Source organism: Notechis scutatus, chromosome 2, assembly GCF_049901735.1.
Source record: "Notechis scutatus isolate UNSWTSFEM ecotype Mainland chromosome 2, rNotScu1.2, whole genome shotgun sequence".
NCBI lineage: Eukaryota > Metazoa > Chordata > Lepidosauria > Squamata > Elapidae > Notechis > Notechis scutatus.
This window is the reverse complement of record NC_142010.1, coordinates 15622379-15642370: the sequence shown is the minus strand read 5'-3', so window position 1 is coordinate 15642370 and position 19992 is coordinate 15622379. Positions and strand designations below refer to the sequence as shown.

General features: G+C 40.5%; 2 protein-coding genes across 2 annotated transcripts in view; both read right to left on the bottom strand.

The window, feature by feature from the left end:
* Positions 1 to 19992, bottom strand: part of LOC113429960 (uncharacterized) — a 69488-nt gene that overhangs the window by 19731 nt on the left and 29765 nt on the right. The window contains exons 6-13 of the mRNA XM_087954139.1: positions 15286 to 16930; positions 8984 to 9045; positions 8784 to 8938; positions 8002 to 8606; positions 7630 to 7744; positions 7446 to 7513; positions 5242 to 5371; positions 2007 to 3784 (exon numbers count right to left, since the gene is read on the bottom strand). Of these exons, the coding sequence (XP_087810265.1) occupies positions 2007 to 3784; positions 5242 to 5371; positions 7446 to 7513; positions 7630 to 7744; positions 8002 to 8606; positions 8784 to 8938; positions 8984 to 9045; positions 15286 to 16930 (4558 nt within the window). The remainder of the gene's footprint in view (positions 1 to 2006; positions 3785 to 5241; positions 5372 to 7445; positions 7514 to 7629; positions 7745 to 8001; positions 8607 to 8783; positions 8939 to 8983; positions 9046 to 15285; positions 16931 to 19992) is intronic.
* The window catches only part of LOC113430819 (uncharacterized), a 52983-nt gene that overhangs the window by 28963 nt on the left and 4028 nt on the right, over positions 1 to 19992 (bottom strand). The window lies entirely within an intron of this gene.

Genomic DNA, 19992 nt, shown 5'->3' with positions numbered 1-19992 from the left:
CCACCTCTGACTGGAGATTTTACAGTATCCTTCCCCTGCCACACCCAAGCCACGCCCACAGAACCAGTTAGTGGTTCCTGGGATCTAAAATTATGAGTTTGGTGGTCCCTGAGGTCCAAAAGGTTGGCGACCCCTGCTCTGGAATATCCCTAATTTGGGACAAGGGAGGGAGAGAGGGAAGGAACGAAGAGAGCAAAGGAGGGGTCACAGCCATCATTAATTTAGTAACATTGTAACTTAGAATGGTTACTTGATAAATTATTGTAAATCAAGGACTACCTTGGTTGGCCAGTAGGCTGGCTAGCTAGGGGGACTTAATATCCCTACCACACTGCTTTCTCTTAATAAGGCTACTTGCTTTAATGCTCTATGTGTAGACATCGCTTGGAACAGACACAAGGTATGCATATTTCCAGAATGCTAGAACTATTCTGATTTCAAGCACCACTTTTTTCACAGAACTGTGTGAACAAAGTTACCATGGCACTGAAAAAATGATAACCGCAAAATGAGTAAACAGTGTGGCCCGGCAGCTGTGAAGGCAAACAAAATTCTGGGATGCCTCACCAGATGTATCACCATCAACAAAAGAGAAGGTCCTAGCCCATTACATAAGGCTTTGGTCAGATCCCATTTGAAATACTGTGTCCAGTTCTGGAGACCTCACTTAAAAAAAGATAGTCACAAGATTGTGTGGGTCCAGACATGGGCAATACGAGGGAAAGCAAGGAAAGCCCATAATTTGTATTTTCTAATTCAGCATCAGTATAACCCTGTTCTCCTGGTTTTGTTTCTCAGTTATCACTTGCATTATATAATGTGAATCAGGGTGGAAAGGCAGATTTCGACAATATTAAGCAAAGTATCAAACACTGAAATAATAGTAAGGGATTCAGGACTAATGCATTTCTGACTGCAACTCTGCTGTAATGGATATACTCATCAGAGGGAGTTTCTTAAAATGATTAGGGAATCTGCACCACTTAAATATTGGCATCCACATACCACTTTCAGGCCAAATGATAACCTTAATCTCCACTCATGCTCATGTTTCCTTTAAAACCTCCTACTTAGCAAAAATACACAACAAAGGATTGAGGATTCAGAATCGGAATCCAGCCGCAAGGGAACTTGGAGCTCTTCTAGCCCTGCCCCTACTCAAGTACGAGATCCTATACCATTTCAGACAAGTCACTATGGAGTCTCTTCTTAAAAACGTCCAGTGACATTGGAAGGCAAGTTGTTCCACTGGTTAATGGTCCTCACTGTAAGAAAGACACTTGTTAATTCCAGGTTGCTTCTCTTCTTGATTAGTTTCACATCCATTATTTCTTGTCCTGCCATCTGGTGCTTTGGAAAATAAATTGACCTCCTCCTCTTTATGGCAGCCTCTCAAGTACTGGAATACTGCTATCATGTCACTCCCAATCCTTCTTTTCTCTAGATCAGTCAAACCCAAATCCTGCAACAGTACTACATATGTCAGTCTTCAGGCCTTTAATCTTCTTAGCTATCCTTTGCACTTTTTCCAAAGACTAAACATCTTTTTTGTAATGTAATGTTGAAAACTGTATGCAGTATTCCAAGTGTGGTCTTACTAAGGCTTTATAAAATGGTACTAATAATAGTTCATGTGATTTTGATTCTATGCCTCTGTTTATACAACCAAGGATTGTCTTAGCTTTTTTGGCTGCTGTGCACACACAGGTGACTCATTTCTAAGTGATCATCCATTTGGACTGCCAAAGTCCCTCTCACGGTTACTGTTTTTGAGCCATGTTTCACGTAATATGTTTTTTCTGCCCAGATGTAAAACCGTACTTTTCTACACATTAAATTTCATTTTGTTGGATTCCACCTTGTCTCATGTGGATCAGAAAGGCACAATTTGCATACACATAAAAAGCTATAGACATGATTAGGTAAGAGGTTAGAATGTAGTACAAGCTGATTGTCCAGGAGCCAGGAGTTCGGTCCTGACCGGCTCATGGTTGATTCAGCCTTTAATCTTTGCCAGGTCGGTAAAACGAGGACCTAGATTTCTGGGGACAATATGCTGACTTTGTAAATTGCTCAAAGACTGCTATAAAGCTTTGTGGAGTGGTAGATAAGTCTGAAGTGGAATTGCTATTGCTATATACTTTTTCCCGAGTGTGGATCCTTTTATGAGAAGTAAGATTACCATTCTGAGCAAAGGTCTTCCCACACTCCATGCATTTATATGGCTTCTCTCCTGTATGGATTCTGTTATGAGAAGTAAGAGCATTCCTCTTAGTAAACGTCTTTCCACACTCCATGCATTTAAATGGTTTCTCTTCCGAGTGGATCTTTCTATGGGAAGCCAGATAACGGCTTTGAGCAAAGGTCTTTCCACAATCTATGCATTTAAATGGCTTCTCCCTTGTGTGAATGTTCTTATGGGAAATAAGATTACCACTTTGAGCAAAGGTCTTTCCACACTCCATGCATTTATATGGCTTCTCCCCTGTGTGAATGTTCTTATGGGACATAAGTTTACCTCTATGAGCAAAGGTTTTTCCACACTCCATGCATTTAAAAGCCTTCTCCCCCGTGTGGGTTATATTGTGGGAAATAAGATGACTACGTTGAGCAAAGGTTTTTCCACACTCCATACATGTAAACGGCTTTTCCCCGGTGTGGATCTTTTTGTGGATAGTAAGTCTACTGTCCAGAGCAAAGGTCTTTCCACACTCCATGCATTTATATGGTTTCTCTCCACTGTGGATCTTTTTGTGGTTTCGAAGCACACTGCTCAGAGCAAAGGTCTTTCCACACTCCATGCATTTATATGGTTTCTCTCCTGTGTGGATCTTTTTGTGGATAGTAAGTTCATTGCTACGAGTAAAGGTTTTCCCACACTGCATACATTTATATGGTTTCTCTCCCATGTGTCTCTTTTTGTGGATAGTAAGTTCATAGATACGAGTAAAAGTTTTACCACACTGCATGCATTTAAATGGTTTCTCCCCTGTGTGGATCATCTTATGGGAAATAAGATGACCACGTTGAGCAAAGGTCTTTCCACATTCCATGCATTTAAATGGCTTTTTCCCTGTGTGGATCATTTTGTGGTATCTAAGTCCATTGCTATGAGTAAAGGTTTTCCCACACTCCATGCATTTATATGGTTTCTCTCCTGTGTGGATCATTTTATGGTTTCTAAGTCCATTACTACGAGTAAAGGTTTTTCCACACTGCATGCATTTATATGGTTTATCTCCTGCTTGGATCCTTTTATGAGAAATAAGATTACTACCACTTTTGAACATGTTACCATACTCTCTGCACTTGTATAGCTTCTCCCCCGTGTGAATCCTTTCATGGGAAGTAAGTTGCCTGTTTGTTCTAAAATGTTTTCCACATTCCAAACATTGATAAGGGTCCTTTTTTCTGTGAATCACTTTTTGAGATGTAAGGGAGTTATTTCCAAGAGAATGAATGAATGTCCCATTGTAATTTTGTCTATTGTGTCTTATAGCATCTTCTCCTTTGTTTTGGGTTAAATAGTGTTCGTTTACATGTAATTTAGATTTCATTAGCTTCATACTTTTCCCAATATATTTCTTCCTTATTTTCTCTTCTTGGGCAAGAAAGTCTTGCATCGGAGTATCAGTGGAAGATGAGCTTTCCTGGTTCCAATTATTTGACTGGTTTATCTCATGGCTTTCGAATTCCATTCGAATTCCAAATTTATCAGTTCCACCTTTAGCATTGATCACTTGGAACAGTTCACTTGAATCTTGATTCTCCTGTCCATTATCACCTTTAAAGCAAAAGAGAAATGAAAATGATAACAAGGTTAGAGAAAAAGATCAAACTGTAGAAAGTCAACAAATTTTCTTCTCAATTTTTCCGAAATTCCTTTAGGAAAAAGTTAAAGATTTATTGGGGTGTGTTAATTTCAGTATAGACCTGTGAGAACTGAAAGAATTTTGAAACAAGTTCCTTCTTCCCTGGTATACCTTGGAGAAGCTGCTCCATGGTTTGTGTCTGGCTGGCGGGACTCCCACTCAACTTGTTCCTTGAACCTCGTGATGAGATTTTGGGGTGAAATCCTTTGCTTGAAGCCTCCCATTGGCTTGTAAACTCTCTTTGTGCCAACACTGGAAAGGTTGGGAGGCTCAAGAAAGGTTGGGAGGCTACAAAGTCTGATTGGCTTGCAAAGGCCAATATACAGGTCTCAGTTAGCACAGAACAGAAAGCTAAACTGCTTTAGTGCGAGATCACGCAAGATCAGTAGTGCAAGATCTCACGCAACTGATCTCACACTACAGTACTTTAGGCCTTCCGGGCTGCCACAGCAAGGCTCACTAGAGCTGTGGGAACGGGAGTGGGTAATAGAGATAGCCAAAATAAAATTTTATTTTGTAGCCAAAATAAAATTCTTTCCCCTGTGAACCAAGGATGTCCTCACCAGGAGCTAGGGAGGCGTGGACGGAAAACAACTGGACTGGAGACTGTGACATGATTGCCCCATGTGATGGACATTTGGATTGGGGGAAAGGACATTGGGTTTTGAATTGGGTGGGAAAAACCTTGGGACCGTTGAGTTTTCTCCAGCTGTGTCAATATGGCATGCCTAATAAATTCTTACTATGAAGAACTCCGTGGCCTCAGGGTTTTGATTCTGTTGACTTTTACTTGGAACTCTGACACTGTGTTCTTTGCGAACTGAGGATTGCATAAGACAGAATAGAGTAGAGTAGAATAGGGTAGAATAAAATAACTGGAGGCAAGTTGTTCCACTGATTAATTGTTCTGTCAGGAAATTTCTCTTTAGTTCTAAGTTATTTCTCTCCTTAATTATTTTCCACCCTTTGCTTATTGTCCTACCTTCAGGTGCTTCGGAGAATAGATTAACTCCCTCTTCTTTGTGGCAGCCCCTAGGATATTGGAACACTGCTATGATGTCACCCCTAATCTTTCTTTTCATCAAAATACCCAGTTCTTTAGCCTCCAGTTCCATAAAACGGAATGGATTGAGTAACAGAGTTGGAAGGGACCAGTTGAAATAGAAATGGAAAAATACAGTAAGAAATGGCACAGAAAGCATCTAAGCAAAGAGCAGTAAATTCTTTCCTTCCTTGGAGTACAAGAAGGCTAGATCCTTTCCTTCCCCCTCCCAAGAGACAATATCTGATTAGTGATTTTTTAAAATAAAAAAAACTAACTATAATTTGTCTTCTTAAACTCTCTGATTGGGGACTAGAAAACTCTTACCCAGTGAGACCACGTTCCTATGGTTTTCAAGCATGACTTCCAAATGCAGAGCTTTCTGGTCAGGATCCAGCTGAGACCATTCATCCTCAGAGAAATACACAGCCACCTCCTCAAAGGACACAAGACTCTCCTGAACACGGAAAAAAGAACAGAATTGAAAGATTCGCAAGATCTGTTCATCTTCATCAATGATTTAGACAAGAGGATAAAAGGGGAACTCATCAAATTTGCAGACAAGACCAAATTGACAGGAATAACAACACTCCAGAAGATAAACTCAAGTTATAGAAGGATTGACAGATTGGGCGCCATCTAACAAAATGAAAAACAACATTGAGAAATGTTAGGCTCTACATTTAAGAAAGAAAAACTAAATGCACAGACATAGAATAGGTGATACCTGGCTCAACAGAAGTGAAACAGGGATCTTGGAATCCTAGTGGACAATCACTTAAACAAGAGTCAGGAGTGTGCTACAGTTACCAAAAAAAAAAAACCCAACACAATCATAGGCTGCATTAAGAGAGAGATAGAATCAAGATCACATGAAGTGTTAGTTCCACTTTATAATGCTTTGGTCAGACCACACTTGGAATATTGCATTTAGTTTTGATTGCCAGATGTAAAAAAGATCTTGAGACTCTAAGAAAGAGTACAGAGAAGAGCAACCAAAATGATTAGGATCATGGAGGATAAAACATAAAGACCAGTTGCTGGAATTGAGTATGTCTAGTTTAATGAACAGGAGGACTAGGAATGACATGATAGCAATGTTGCAATATCTAAGGATCTGCCACAGAGAAGAGAAGGCCAACCTATTCTCCAAAGCAGTGATCCCCAACCTTTTTTACGCCGCGGCCTGGTATCCACCAACCTTTTTTATGGCGCGGCCCGGTACCGACATCAGCTGGGCGCCGCCATCTTGTTTTGATGAAAAGTGCTTCCGGTGAGCTTTCTACCCGGAAAAGCTCACCGGAAGCACTTTTTCATCAAAACAAGTAGCGCGCCAGCAAGCCAGCGCCCGGTAGGACTTGTTCCACGGACCGCTACCGGTCCGTGGACCGGTGGTTGGGGACCCCTGCTCCAAAGCACCTGAAGGCGGGACAAGAAGCACTGGATGGAAACTAATCAAGGAGAGAACTAACCTACAACCAAAGAGAAATTTCCTGACAGAACAATTAATCAGTGGAATGACTTTCCTCCAGAAATTGTGGATGCTGTAACACTGGAGGTGTTTGAGAAGAAATTGGACAGCCATTTAGCTGAAATGCTATAGGGCTTCCTTTCTGAGCAGGGGGTTGGGCTAGAAGACCTCCAAGATCCCTACCAACTCAGTTATTTTGCTCCATTGTTCCCAAATCCCCAAATCAAAGATATGCACTAAGTTAAATGGCTGTGCTTCACACAAGTCCTAATTTTAGGTGAGAAAATGGACAATTCTGAATAAAGTAATCCCCGCTTCTGAATCAGCTAAACTATTTGTCTATTATTGATTGATCTAATAGTCTGAGCATTGGCTGAATGGAAGAAAACAAAGAGGAGAAAATACTCTGCAGTGGTCATTTCTCAGCTTTTCAAAGCAGGAATGTTTGATCTCCTAATCCAGGCGTAAATCATAGTATTGGAAATTATTTTGCAGCCCAAAGTACCACGATTACATGCTCTACGTGACCATTCTCTTTGGATTTTAACATTCTGCTTTATTTTTTTTAATATGATTTGCTTATTCTTTGAACTACTGGTAATGAATAAAGCTTTTTAAAAATGGTAATTCGGCAATGTGAGTCTTTAGTTATTTTTCATTAGCCTTGCACAACTCCAAATCAAAAAATTATAAAAAGAACGGGTCTCTAGCAGTTACTATCACTATTCCTCTCTCTTGAACCACTTTTCAAAAAAAATTTCTTCTAAACTCATAGTTGGAGTACCTAGCAGAACCAGTTAGCCTGTGGTCCTTAAAAAACTTTTGCTAAACAGAATCTGAAGGTAGAAATGACAAACCATTGTATCCCAGTAATATTCTACAGAGAAAGCTATGCTGGTTGAGAGCAACTTGAACCTACTATTGTGCTTTCTATGTCACTCAGGAACACAAAAATAATCCAGTCCAAACAAAGAGGGAAAATAGAAGGAGGCAGCACTCTGCACATTTCCTTCAATTCCTGAAGGGAGAATACAAATCTAATAAGTTTTCCCTTTCTTACTTGATTTGGAGGTTCAACAGCTCTTTGAAGTCCACCAGAAAAACCAGAAAACTTCATTCTTTGCATTTCTGTAAGGAATAAGTAATTTCAAAATGCATAATTAACAAAACAGGAAGAGGTATTCTATGGAAGAGCAGAGATAGCAAAGATAAGACAGATGGGTAATCGGAGGATCATCAATTACCTCCTGAGGTGTCCTGACTTGGATCTGCCCAAGGGATCTTCCTGAAAAATAACTCCTGAGGGGGATTTGATGGATTCTTCTTTCCCTCACGATCTCTGATCTCCACAGTGCAACACTTCCAATACAAGGAAGGAAAAAAGAAGCAGAATTAATGTACATAACACAAAATAAAGTGGATTCCTATATTTGGAACACAACCTCAAAGCCCCCAATATCCATCTGTGTCGTTGAGTGAGAAAACAATGGAACAACGTCCTACAAGAATTGGTGGGACATCACCACATATTATGAAAGTCAGAGAAATTTGGGAAGGAGGGGCGAAGTATTCAAACACATTCTCTATTCCCTTCTGAGCTCCCTGAAGTGTCTCACCTGCAACTCGACCTGCACCTTCTGCTCCTCCACTTGATTCAGGAGGAAGCCTTCCGCCAGGGCCACCGCCTGGGAGCTGGTCTCTGCTCCACACTCCCTCACCCAGCCCTCCATCTCTGGGGGTAGAAGGAACAGGAGCTGCTCCAGAACCACCAGGTCCAGCATCTGAGCTTTGGTGTGTTTTTCAGGTCTCAGCCATCGCCTGCACAACTCATGGAGTCGGCTGCAAAGCCCTCGGGGACCCTCAGCCTCCTGGTATTGGAGGCTCCTTAAATTGCAGGGCTGAATTTCTGAAGGGAGCATGCTTTTCACTTCCAGGATCTCCTCTCCAGGTCTTGTCCAGATCTCCCCACAGCTCCTAGGCTGAACAGCTGACGGGCCTTTTCCATTTCCCTCCTTTGCAAAAGGTTGTGTCTCCATCCTTTCTCTCTTCTGCAGGGCAACTCCAAATGGGTCCAAGGACTCTTGTGGATCTCCAGGTGCCTTTTCCTTCACAGGACCATTTTTGAGGCCGCAGGACGGATCCCTGCAAGTTATTCTCCTCTTCTTCTTCTTCTTCCTTCTTCTGGCTTGCAAAGGTTTCAAACAGCTTCGAGTTTCTGTATCTGAGATAGAAAGAAAAACAAACGCCAAGAATTAGAAAATGGAATTCAGACCCTGAACCACCTTCACCCAACCTGCCCTGAGCCCCAAGCGACTCATCCCAGCGCAGGTCCCCCACGAGCAGGGCCGGGAAGGCGGCGGCTGGGGAGGCCGCCCCACTTCTCTCCCCCTCCAGAGACAGGACCGGACCCTCGGGGAGCCGGGTGCGAATCCTGTCTCTTCCTCGCCCGGCTTCTCTCCTCTCCTGCTGGGCCTCCACTTGGGCTCTTCCTCGGACACGGGGCAAAAGGGAGCCCCGCCGCCTTCCTTATATCCCCGCTCCTTCCGCTTCCCCCTGCAGAAAGAGGGCGGCTGGGGAGCATGGGACCGGCCCCCTCACCTTACTCGGGGCACGTCTGGATCACCCCCGGCCAGAGTATCCCGAAACCTCTCCGCCGGTGCCTGAGGAGTCCCGCGGGTTAAGGAGAGCGAGTGTGGCGCCCTAGAGTGGCAAGCGTTTGTGGCGTCACTTCCTTCGCCCGCCTCCAGTGGTAAGGCAGCCGTCACGTTCGCCGCCCAGTGGACCAAAGGGGAAGCGCCTGGAATTCTCCTGTCCTTGGAGAAGAAGCCCTCGGGTGGATTTTGGCCAAAGTTTTTATTTTATTTATTTTTGTCAATTCCTCATAAGATAATAGGTATAAGTAAAAACATAGTTATGAAAACATGGATACATATAAGAAAAATATATAAAAGAAACAATAGGACAGGGAGGATAGGCACTTTGGTGCGCTTATGCACGCCCCCTACAGTCCTCTTAGGAAAGGGGTGAGGTCAATAGTAGACAGTCTAAGGTTAAAGTTTTTGGGGTTTGGGGAAAAAGCCACAGAGTCAGGTAGAGTACTCCAGACATTGACCACGCTGTTGCTGACGTCGTATTTCCTGCAATCAAGTTTGGTGCAATTAACCTTGAGTTTGTATCTATTGTGTGCTCTTGTGTTGTTATGTTGAAGCTGAAGTATTCATTGACAGGTAGGACATTGCAATGTATGATTTTATATACAATACTTAGATCGGACCGAAGGCAGCGTAGTTCTAGGTTTTCTAGATCTAGTGCCACAGGATTGGAGAAAGGACGGAGTGGAAGGGAGAGAGCAGGATGGTGGTCATTTATTTATTTATTTATTTGATTTGCCAATTGTTTACAAGATAATAAGTATAAGTGAATACATAGTTGTGAATACATAAAATGGGTACATATAAGAAAAATAAAGAAGAATAAGAGAAACAATAGGACAGGGACGGTAGGCACGTTGGTGCGCTTATGCACGCCCCTACAGACCTCTTAGGAAAGGGGTGAGGTCAATAGTAGACAGTCTAAGGTTAAAGTTTTTGGGGTTTGGGAAGAAACTACAGAGTCGGGTAGAGTATTCCAGACATTGACCACTCTATTGCTGAAGTCATATTTCCTGCAATCAAGTTTGGTGCGGTTAACATTGAGTTTGTATCTATTGTGTGCTCTTGTGTTGTTATGGTTGAAGCTGAAGTATTCATTGACAGGTAGGACATTGCAATGTATGATTTTATATACCATGCTTAAATCAGACCGAAGGCGGCGTAATTCAAGGTTTTCTAGTTCTAGAATTTCAAGTCTGGTGGCATAAGGCAGGGTCCCCAACCGCCGGTCCAGTCGGACCGTGCACGGGCCAGCGGAACAAGCCTTACCGGGCCGCTGGTTGCTGGGCGCCGCCATCTTTTTGGTAAAAAAGCAATTTTTCGTCAAAAAGATGGCGGCGCCAGCGCTTCGGTGAGCTTTCGGGTGAAAGCCATTTCTACCGAAAAAGCTCACCAGAAGCGCTAGCGCCGCCATTTTTTGGCGAAAAATCACTTCGATGACGTCACCGGAAGTGATTTTCGTCAAAAAAGATGGCGGCGCCCAGCTGACGCCGGAACCGGGCCGCGGCGCCAGCTGGCGCGGAACCGGGCCGCGGCGTCAAAAGGTGGGGATCCCTGGCATAAGGTATTCTACAGCAGTAGAGGAGTGGAGAACTCTTCTTGTGAAATATTTCTGGACTTTCTCAATTGTGCTAATATCAGATATGTAATGTGGGTTCCAGACTGATGAACTGTATTCGAGTATTGGTCTAGCAAATGTTTTGTATGCTCTGGTTAGTAGTGTGATATTACCAGAGAAAAAGCTACGTAGGATTAGGTTAACAACTCTTAATGCCTTTTGGCTATGTAGTTGCAGTGGGCTCTAGCACTTAGATCATTAGAGGTGAGTATTCCAAGGTCCTTTACAGAGCTTGGGTCATCAACAAGATCTTGACTATTCAGCTTGTATTTTATTTTCTGATTTTTTTGCCAATATGTAAGACAGAGCATTTATTTGTTGAGATTTGAAGTTGCCATTTGTTTGACCATCCTGATACATAGTCGAGATCTTTTTGTAGGGTAGCAGTATTGTCTGTGGTATTGAACAGCTTTACATCATCAGCGAAAAGAACGCAGTTGCTCTCAATATGATCGCAGAGGTCATTTATGTAGAGTATGAAGAGAGTTGGTCCTAGAACACTGCCTTGGGGGACACCACTATTGACAGGTACAGAGTTTGATAGGACACTCCCAATTTTGACCATTTGTTGTCTGTTTGCCAGGAATGCTTCTATCCAGTTATTCAGTTGTCCAGAGATACCATAGGACTTTATTTTTAGGAGTAGTTTGTCGTGTACCACTGAATCAAAGGCTTTACAGAAGTCTATGTAGATTGCGTCTATTGCTTTGCCCTGGTCGAGTTGTGTCGTCCATATGTTTTTGCAGTGTAAGAGTTGCAGATTACAGGATAGTTTTTCTGAAACCAAATTGTTTATTGGAGAGTAGGTTGTTTGTCTCTAAGTGGAGGATGATGGATTGGTTAATAATTGATTCCATGACTTTACAGGTGACGCAGCATAAGGAGATTGGTCTGTAATTTTCAACTAGGCTTGGGTCTCCCTTTTTGAAGATGGGGATGACTGTGGCTTGTGACCATAGGTTAGGCAAGGAGCTGGTCCTGAAAGATTTTTCAAAGATTATGCTTAGAGGTTTGGCTATGGCAGTGGATAGCTTTTTTAAGAAGTAGGCACATATTCCATCCGGTCCAATAGATAGAGATGGTTTTAGATTGCGTAGTGCTTTTTCAACATTGTCTTCTGTAAAATCGATATGTATTAGATCATTGTTGTTATCTGTGGTGCGGCTAGGAAATACTGGGCATGATCCATTGCTGTTTACAAATACTGAGCCGAAGAATGTGTTAAAGAGGTTGGCTTTAATGGTGTCGTCATTGCAGTCTTTACCATCAGGTCCTATCAAGGGTGGGATGGACCTTGAGTCTTTTAGTTTGTTGTTTACAAAATTGTAAAAGCACGGGTGGAATTGGTGCTTAGAAGGTTTTCCTCTTGTTTAATGTGATAATTGGTGCATTCGGTCTTTATCTGGTGGCATAAATTTTTGTATCGGCTTTTGAAATTGGCAACGTGACCAGATTTATTTTTCCGCCAGAGTGATCTCTTTTTGGATTGAAGTTTCCTTATTGTTATGGGTAATCTGCTTTTTGTTTTGTTTTGGGAGTTGTTGTTGGTACATATAATTTGATGACTCTTTTGACTTCAAGCAAAAATATGTTGTAATGGTCTTCAACAGTATTGCATCCAGTGAATAGAGATTGCCAATCAAGGGATGAGAGATCGTTGTCTATAAGATCATAGTTGCCTTTTTGAAGTTACAATTGGGGATTACATCATTGTGGTGATTTTTGTGTGGGTGTATGTTGAGACAAAAGTCAATCATATTGTGGCCACTGCTGGAAAAGGGTTCTTTAGTTTGTATTCCGTAAATTAAATTCAAACTATTGCAGAAGATGAGATCGAGGCAGTTGTTTAGTCTAGTGTTGTTGGTTACTAGTTGTTCAAGTCCCAGATTTGTAATAGCATTGTAGAAGGTTGTGTGTATGATTTCAGTTGTACATTCATTTAGGGTCCAGTCAATATGAGGTAGATTGAAATCACCAAGAAAGATAAAAGGGTATGGGCAGGATGCAGCCCATGTTAGTAATGTATTTAGCTTGTTTACATGTTCGATGTCATAATCAGGTGCTCTGTAACATAGTAAGAATCGAATTGTGATATTTAAGGATAGTTCACAGATGATGGTCTCAGGAAGAGCAAGCTCCTGGGTAACTTGGATATTTTTAGATGTAAGGATTTTTATAGAAGATAGCAACACCACCTCCTCTCACAATTTCACGATCTGATCGGTAAACATGATAGTCCCTTACTGTGGTAATGAAGTCAGGGAGAGATGCATTGAGCCATGTTTCACAGACAAATATAATGTCGAATTTAGCCATATTTAGTAGAAAAAAGTCATGGGAGTAGGGGTAAAGGCCCCTCTCAAGGGTTCCTTGCCTGACAAAGGCTTCATCGTCTCAAGAGGTGGCACTTTCTCCATCTTCCTCTCCTTCCTGCAGGAACCCTCTGTGGATATGGAGAAAAATCTCTGGAGAATTTGAACTCACTTCCCTCAAGGACAGCCACCCTGAAGAGATTGTGGGAGGCCTCAAAAGGCTCAGATCCTGTCAGAAACAACCAACAACACAACACAAACCTCTTCCTTCCATCATCACCCAACAAGATTCAAACAAGCCTGGGACAGATAGTCTACAAAGTTAGCTGGACCCCCACATAGACCCCTGGGAGTTTGACAACCAATACATTTCTTTCAAGGCCACAGAGAGGGTATAAATATATCTCACTCTCCACTCCATGTGTTCAGGTGCAACAGGACCATGAGCTTAATGATTCCACTCCATTAAACTACCCTTCCAATCAGTCTCCATGTTTCCAGTGTCTTTCTCCCCACTTGGAATCGCACTCAGATGGACATTCATTCACATGCATTATTTCTTCTCCTGCCCTCTAGTACTTTGGAAAATAAATTGACCTCCTCATCTTTGTGGCAGCCTCTCAAGTACTGGAATACTGCTATCACGTCACACCTAATCCTTTTTTTCTCTAGACTAGCCAAACCCAAATTGTGCAATAGTTCTTCATGTTTTAGTCTTCAGGCCTTTAATCAATGTAGCTACTCTTCTTTGCACTTTTCCCAAAGTTTAAACATATTCTTTATAGTGTAATGACCAAAACAAGATGCAGTATTCCAAGTGTGGTCTTACTAAGTCATTATAAAATGGTACTACGTAATACTTCATGTGATTTTGATTCTATGCCTCTGTTTATAGAACAAAGGATTGTCTTAGCTGTTTTGGCTGCTGCCGCAGACAGGTAATGCGTTTTTTTTGTTTTGGTTTTTTTTAAAGATTTTTTATTTTTATTTTTTATACATCTCTTCAAGTGAGCAATGTGGTTCCAGTTTACAGCATACATACATAGTCACAGTTACATTTCCAGCTTTCTTATCTAGTTTCGTATCAAATCATTATTCCATTTTTTAAAAATAAATTTGCACTTCATATTTTTCATTCATTAATCCATTAACAAAAACATTTTCAACCTAAAACATATTTTCCACTATTTATTCCGTTATTGTCATTTCCATCTTACCACCTATTTTATTTTACATATTTTCTTCTTTTACTTTCTCAAAGCCGATGTGCAACAAACAAAAATAAAATAAAACTAATATCAATATAATCATTCTTAATTATTAGCTTCCAATTAACAATAATTCCCTATTTACTATTTTAGATGCGTTTCTCTTTTTCCCCCCATTCAGGGTCCACATGGTATTTCCTCCCAATCTACAATGAATCTTACATTTATTCCAAGGATATTAATATAATCATTTCGTATTTCCTCTTTGTTTCCATTTAACCAAATTTTACCTATGGAATTATCTTTAATTTTCATTCAACACCTTTTTAATCATAACAATCTCATTGCAAATACTTTTCAATATAATAATTTATAATTTACCACATTCCTTGTTTTTCTGATACTATTTGTATAATCAATTATATTTTCTATTTCTTATTTATGTAAAAAAAAAGATTTAATAACAATCATCTTAATTTTTTACTTTCATTTTTCTCATCATATAATTATATAATATTCTGACGGTGAGTTCTTATTCCCCTTTAATTCCAATTAAGCTTGTTTCTTTTTTTAAAAAAGTACATCCCAATAAACTTTAAACGTCAAAACTCCCCAATCTATATTTTTAAAAAACTAAAATGCATTTCCATGTGGAACCGCCCCCCCTTTATTTTATCTTTAACCATCATTTCTTAATCTCTTGGCCCTGTAATTTCTTCTTTTAGCCTGTTTGCCCTTTTCTATGCTTTTCCGGTCCTCTTTTTTCTCCTATTAATAAATAAGTGAATGGGAGATGAAAACAAAAATAATAATAGGTGACTCATTTTTAAATGATCGTCCATTCGGACTGCCAAGATCCCTCAGTTAGTTTTTGAGCCATGTTTCATGTAATCTGTTTTTCCCGCCCAGGTGTAAAAGCTTAACTTTTCTCCACATTAAATTTCACTTTGTTGGATTCAACCTTGTCTCATTTGGAGCAGAAAGGCACAATATGCATACACATAATAATCTATAGACATGGTGGGTCAGAAGTTAGAATGCAGTACAGCAAGCTGATTGCCCAGGAGCCAGAAGTTCAGTCCCAACTGGCTCATGGTTGATTCAGCCTTTAATCTTTCTCAGGTTGGTAAAATGAGGACCCAGATTGCTGCGGACAATATGCTGACTTTGTAAACTGCTCAAAGACTGCTATAAAGCTTTGTGGAGTGGAATATAAGTCTAAAGTGGAATTGTTATTACTATATATTTTATCCTGAGCATGGAACCTTTTATGACAAGATAGATGACCATTCTGAGCAAAGGTCTTTCCACATTCCATGCATTTATATGGCTTTTCTCCTGTGTGGATTCTGATGTGAGAAGTAAGAGAATTGCTGTTAGTAAACGTCTTTCCACACTCCATACATTTAAATGGTTTCTCTTCTGAGTGGATCATCTTATGCGTAATAAGACTACTTTTTTGAGTAAAGGTATTTCCACACTCCATGCATTTAAATGGTTTATCTTCTGAGTGGATCATCTTATGGGTAATAAGGCTACTTTTTTGAGTAAAGGTCTTTCCACACTCCATGCATTTATATGGCTTTTCACCTGTGTGGATCATCTTATGGGTAACAAGTCTACATCTTCGAGCAAAGGTCTTTCCACACTCCATGCATTTAAATGGCTTTTCTCCTGTGTGGATCTTTTTGTGGAGAGTAAGTCTATTTCTCAGAGCAAAGGTCTTTCCACACTCCATGCATTTATATGGTTTCTCTCCTGTGTGTATTGTTTTGTGTCTTCTGAGTCCACTGCTATGAGTAAAGTTTTTCCCACACTCCATGCATTTATATGGCTTCTCTCCTGTGTGGACTATTTTGTGGTTTCTAAGTCCATTGCTATGAGTAAAGGTTTTCCCACACTGCATGCATTTATATGGTTTCTCCCCTGTGTGAATCATCTTATGGGATATAAGATGACATCTCTGAGCAAAGCTCTTTCCGCACTCCATGCATTTATATGGCTTTTCGCCTGTGTGGATCATCTTATGGGTAATAAGTTTACACCTTCGAGCAAAGGTCTTACCACACTCCATGCATTTAAATGGCTTTTCCCCTGTGTGGATCTTTTTGTGGAGAGTAAGTCTATGGCTCAGAGCAAATGTCTTTCCACACTCCATGCATTTATATGGTTTCTCTCCTGTGTGGATCGTTTTGTGATTTCTAAGTCCATTGCGATGAGTAAAGGCTTTCCCACACTCCATGCATTTATATGGTTTCTCTCCTGTGTGGATTGTTTTGTGATTTTTAAGTCCATTGAGATGAGTAAAGGTTTTCCCACACTCCATGCATTTATATGGTTTCTCTCCTGTGTGGACTGTTTTGTGGTATCTAAGTCCATTGCTATGAGTAAAGGTTTTCCCACACTCCATGCATTTATATGGTCTCTCTCCTGTGTGGATTGTTTTGTGATATTTAAGTCCATTGCTATGAGTAAAGGTTTTCCCACACTCCATGCATTTATATGGTTTCTCTCCTGAGTGAATCCTTTTATGGGAAATAGGATTACTACCACTTCTGAACCTGTTATCATACTCTCTGCATTTGTTCTGGGTCAAACAGTGCTTGTCTACATGTAATTTATCTTTGATTAGCTTTATACTTTTCCTAATATATTGTTTCGTTATTTTCTCTTGTTGGGCAATAAGGTTTTGCTTCGGAGCATCAGTGGAAGATGAGATTTCCTGATTCCAATTATTTGACTGTTTTTTCTCATGACTTTCAAATTCCATTCGAAATCCAAACTTTTCTGTTCCATCTTTAGCATTACCTTCAAAGGAAAAGAGAAATGAAAATGATAATACGGTTAGAGAAAAAGATCAAACTGTAGAAAGTCAACTGAATTTCCTTCTGAATTTCTCTGAAACTCCATATTAGTTTGTAAACGCTCTTTGCATGGAGACTGGAAAGGTTGGGAGGTTTCAAGAATGGCTATATTGCTGTCCCAAAGTCTAATCGGCTTGCAAGGGCTCTTTGCCCGGATCTGGTACAAGCTCTACTTCATAGAAAACGGAGGCCTAACCCTACTTTTTGCCAACCAACTAACAAACATATGTAGGAAATACACTACAATAGTAATGGGGGACTTCAATTACCCTGATATCGATTGGAAAACTAAGAATACACCAAGTGAGAAGTCAAATGGGTTTCTAACCAACCTACCGGATAACTTTGTGGTCCAAAAGCTAGAGGATGGAAGTAGAGGGACAGCCATACTGGACTTAATTCTTATATACAAGGAAGAAGTGATAGAGGGAGTTGAAACTGCAGGAACCTTGGGTGACCATGTCATACTAGAATTCAACATAACACAAACTCAAGCAATAGAACATGACACCAGACTCTTAGATTTTAAAAGAGCTGATTTTAATAAACTCAGACAGAAGGGAAAGATGGATTTTCTTGGATGAAAATCCTAAAGGGGAAAGATTCCTTGGATGAAAATCCTAAAGGGGAAAACAACTCAGGAATCTTGGGAAACTCTGAAAAGTACGACCATAAAAGCCCATACCAGCACAAAACCACTAAGAAAGAAAAACAAGAAATCCAAGAAGAAACCAGCATGGCTGCACAAATATCTCTCTGACAAATTGAAAGGGAAAAAAGGACAAGTATAAAAAATAGAAAGAGAGACATACAACTAAGGAAGATTATCAGCAGACAGCCAGAATCTACAAAGACGAAGTCAGGAAAGCAAAGGTTCAGAACGAACAAAGTCTTGCAACAAAAGTCAAAGATAATAAAAAAAGTTTCTTCCAAAATTTAAATAACAAGAAAGAAATCAAGGAAACAGTGAGTCCACCAAAGACAGCAAGGAAGTAACAGGCCACAGAGAGAAAGCAGAGCTGCTTAACTCATTCTTTGCATCAGTCTTCACGCAAAAAGAAATTATAGCGCAACCTACCAAAAACATAACTGTAAAAGACAGACTAGAAATAAAAATTAAAATAAGCAAAAAATAATAAGAGAATATTGGTCTGATCTTGATGAACACAAATCATTGGGACCTGATGGATTACATCCCAAAGTTTTAAAGGAGCTGGCAGAGGTCATCTCAAAACCACTACACCACATCTTTCAAAAATCCTGGAGCACTAAGGAACAACCAGAGGACTGGAAAAAAGTCAATGTGGTTCCCATCTTCAAAAAAGGGGGAAAAAACAGATCCAGGAAACTACAGACCAATCTGACTAATAGCCTAATACCTAGGAAGATACAGGAAAAGATAATTAAAAAAAAAACAGATCTGCAAAAATCTAGAAACAAGTAATAACTAGCAGTCAGCACGGGTTTGTTAAAAACAGATCATGCCAAACCAATCTTATTTCACTCTTCAACATAGTGACTAAATTAATAGACCAGCAAAATATTGCGGACATAATATACTTAAACTTCAGCAAGGCATTTGACAAAGTAGACCACAACCAACTTATTGGGAAGCTAGAAAAAAGCGGGATAGATAGAATCACATCCAGATGGATGTGCAACTGGCTGACAAACCATACTCAACAAGTAGTCCTTAATGGATCTAAGTCTACATGGAGGGAAGTAAGCAGTGGAGTGCCACAAGGTTCCATCTTAGGCCCAGTACTCTTCAATATTTTCATAAACGACTTACATGAGGGAATAGAAGGGGAACTTACCAAATCTGCAGATAATACTAAGCTGTCAGCAATAGAAGACATCCAAGAAGATAGGCTCAAGATCCAGATGGATCTTGACAGACTAGAACATTGGACCCTAGCTAATGCAATCCTAAAAAACTAATGCAATCCTAAGTTGCATTAACAGAGGGATACAATCAAGATCAAGTGAACTCATACCACTCTATAAATCCTTAGTAAGATCACACCTAGAATCCTACATCCAGTTTTGGTTACCACAGTATAAAAAAGATGTTGAGGCTTTAGAAAAAGTGCAGAGAAGAGCAACCAGGATGATTAGAGGATTGGAGACTAAAACATAAAATATAAAGAACAGTTACAGGAACTGGTCAAGGCTAGTCTAGTGAAGAGAAGGACCAGGGGAGACATGATAGCAGTGTTCCAATATTTGAGGGGCTGCCACAGAGAGGAGGGGGTCAAGCTATTTTCTAAAGCACCTGTAGGCCAGACAAGGAATAATGGATGGAAACTGATGGAAAGATTCAACCTAAAAATAAGGAAAAATTTTCTGACAGAACAATCAACCAATGGAACAGCTTGCCCTCGGAAGTTGTGGGAGGGTCATCACTTGAGACGTTCAAGAAGAGATTGGACTGCCATTTGTCAGAAATGGTGGAGTCTCCCGCTTGGGCAAGGGGTTGGACTAGATGACCTCCAAGGTCCCTTCCAATTCTATCTGCAACATATCCCACTTTAGCACGAGATCACACAAGACAAGCAGTGCAAGATCTCAGGCTAGTGATCACGCATGATCTCGTACTGCAGCATTTTAGACCTGTGTAACTAACTATAATCAGTCTTCTTGAACTCTCTGATTGGGGACTAGAAAACTCTTACCCAGTGAGACCACGTTCCTATGGTTTTCAAGCATGACTTCCAAATGTAGCGCTTTTTGGTCAGGATCCAGCTGAGACCATTCCTCCTTAGAGAAATACACAGCCACCTCCTCGAAGGACACAAGACACTCCTGAACATGGAAAAAAGAACAGAACAGGAGGATTTGCAACATCTATTCATCTTCATCAAGGATTTAGACAAGAGGATAAAAGGGGAACTCATCACATTTGCAGACAGGACCAAACTGACAGGAATAACAACACTCCAGAAAATAAACTC